The sequence below is a fragment of the Arachis ipaensis genome, chromosome B06 (genome assembly GCF_000816755.2).
Source record: "Arachis ipaensis cultivar K30076 chromosome B06, Araip1.1, whole genome shotgun sequence".
Lineage (NCBI taxonomy): Eukaryota > Viridiplantae > Streptophyta > Magnoliopsida > Fabales > Fabaceae > Arachis > Arachis ipaensis.
In genome coordinates, this window is record NC_029790.2 from 135,588,771 (window position 1) to 135,589,974 (window position 1,204).

Genomic DNA, 1,204 nt, shown 5'->3' on the forward strand with positions numbered 1-1,204 from the left:
GTCACTCCAAATATAATATTTATTATTTTACTAACTATATATGTACTTAATTAAGTTAATATTAGTTTAAGTTTATTTAAAGCTAAATTAGTAGAACTTCATTATTAGAGACTAATACCAATATCTTACCGTAATACTAGGAAAATAAAAAAAAACAGTCAGAACTTGCCTTATTTAGAATTCATTAATTGTCGCAACAATTAATGAATGCTAAATAAAGCAAGTTATAGCTGTTTTTGACTATTTTTTTTGTTATGAAACATTTTCGAATATCTTATTTAGGCATAAAAATTCATGGATGTTTATGTTAAATTTTTTTGTTCAGGGAGAAGTAATTGAAAGAGATCATGAAGATAGCCCTTACAAGAAGTGTAGGAGTTGGGTATTTGAGTATATGGAAGATCAAAGTTGGTCATCATCATCATCATCTAGCAAAGAGGAGGAACATAAAACCCTAGAGCTTTTCCCATTGCACCCGGAGGGCAGATGAAAGGGTTTGATTCACAATTTTAAAGAAAAAAAATCTTATGTGGTCATGAAATATTAAATGAAACATGTTATATATGCTTTTTAATCAATTACTTATTAGATATCATGTTCATAAGTGATTGATTAATTAGAGCATATACCCAATTTGATAATTCATGATCATATAGAGAATTTTATTTTATTTTATTTTTTTATATTGACTTTTGTTCCGAACCCTAGGTAGCTAGATTTGAATGTATTTGCTTCAGTTTCTAATTTCTTTAATTGTGTTGGGAATGAAGAATTGAAGGACAAATTAATTAGTTGTCTACCATGTGTACTATTTAATTTAATTTCCTACTGGATGCAATTAATTCATGACTTTGGAACCAAGTTAACCAAAGCAATCATCAACAATTTGTCCCTATTGTAAACATAACAACACAATATAACGTAGGAAGGGTTTCAAGTTCAGGTATAATACCGATATTCCAGTTGTTTTAACCGTTGATCTGAATTATAAAAAATATATATAATATATATTAATTAAAATCAACTGTTAAAACAACTGGAACACCGGTATTTTCGGGTACACTTGATAACTTTCCTATATTATGATCCTATCTAGCTTTGTTGAATTGATTTAATTTCGGCATGGATGTTGGTGTGACCATGATGAATAGATGCTTTTAATTTTGACTATGAAGCTTGTGAATTAAAGCTTTTAGGTTAAAAG

General features: G+C 28.2%; 1 protein-coding gene across 1 annotated transcript in view; it reads left to right on the forward strand.

Annotated features, from left to right (window-relative positions):
- The window catches only part of LOC107605651 (WUSCHEL-related homeobox 4), a 3,131-nt gene extending 2,249 nt beyond the window's left edge, over nucleotides 1-882 (forward strand). The window contains exon 3 of the mRNA XM_016307601.2: nucleotides 326-882. Coding sequence (XP_016163087.1) covers nucleotides 326-490 — 165 coding nt within the window. The 3' untranslated portion in view covers nucleotides 491-882. The remainder of the gene's footprint in view (nucleotides 1-325) is intronic.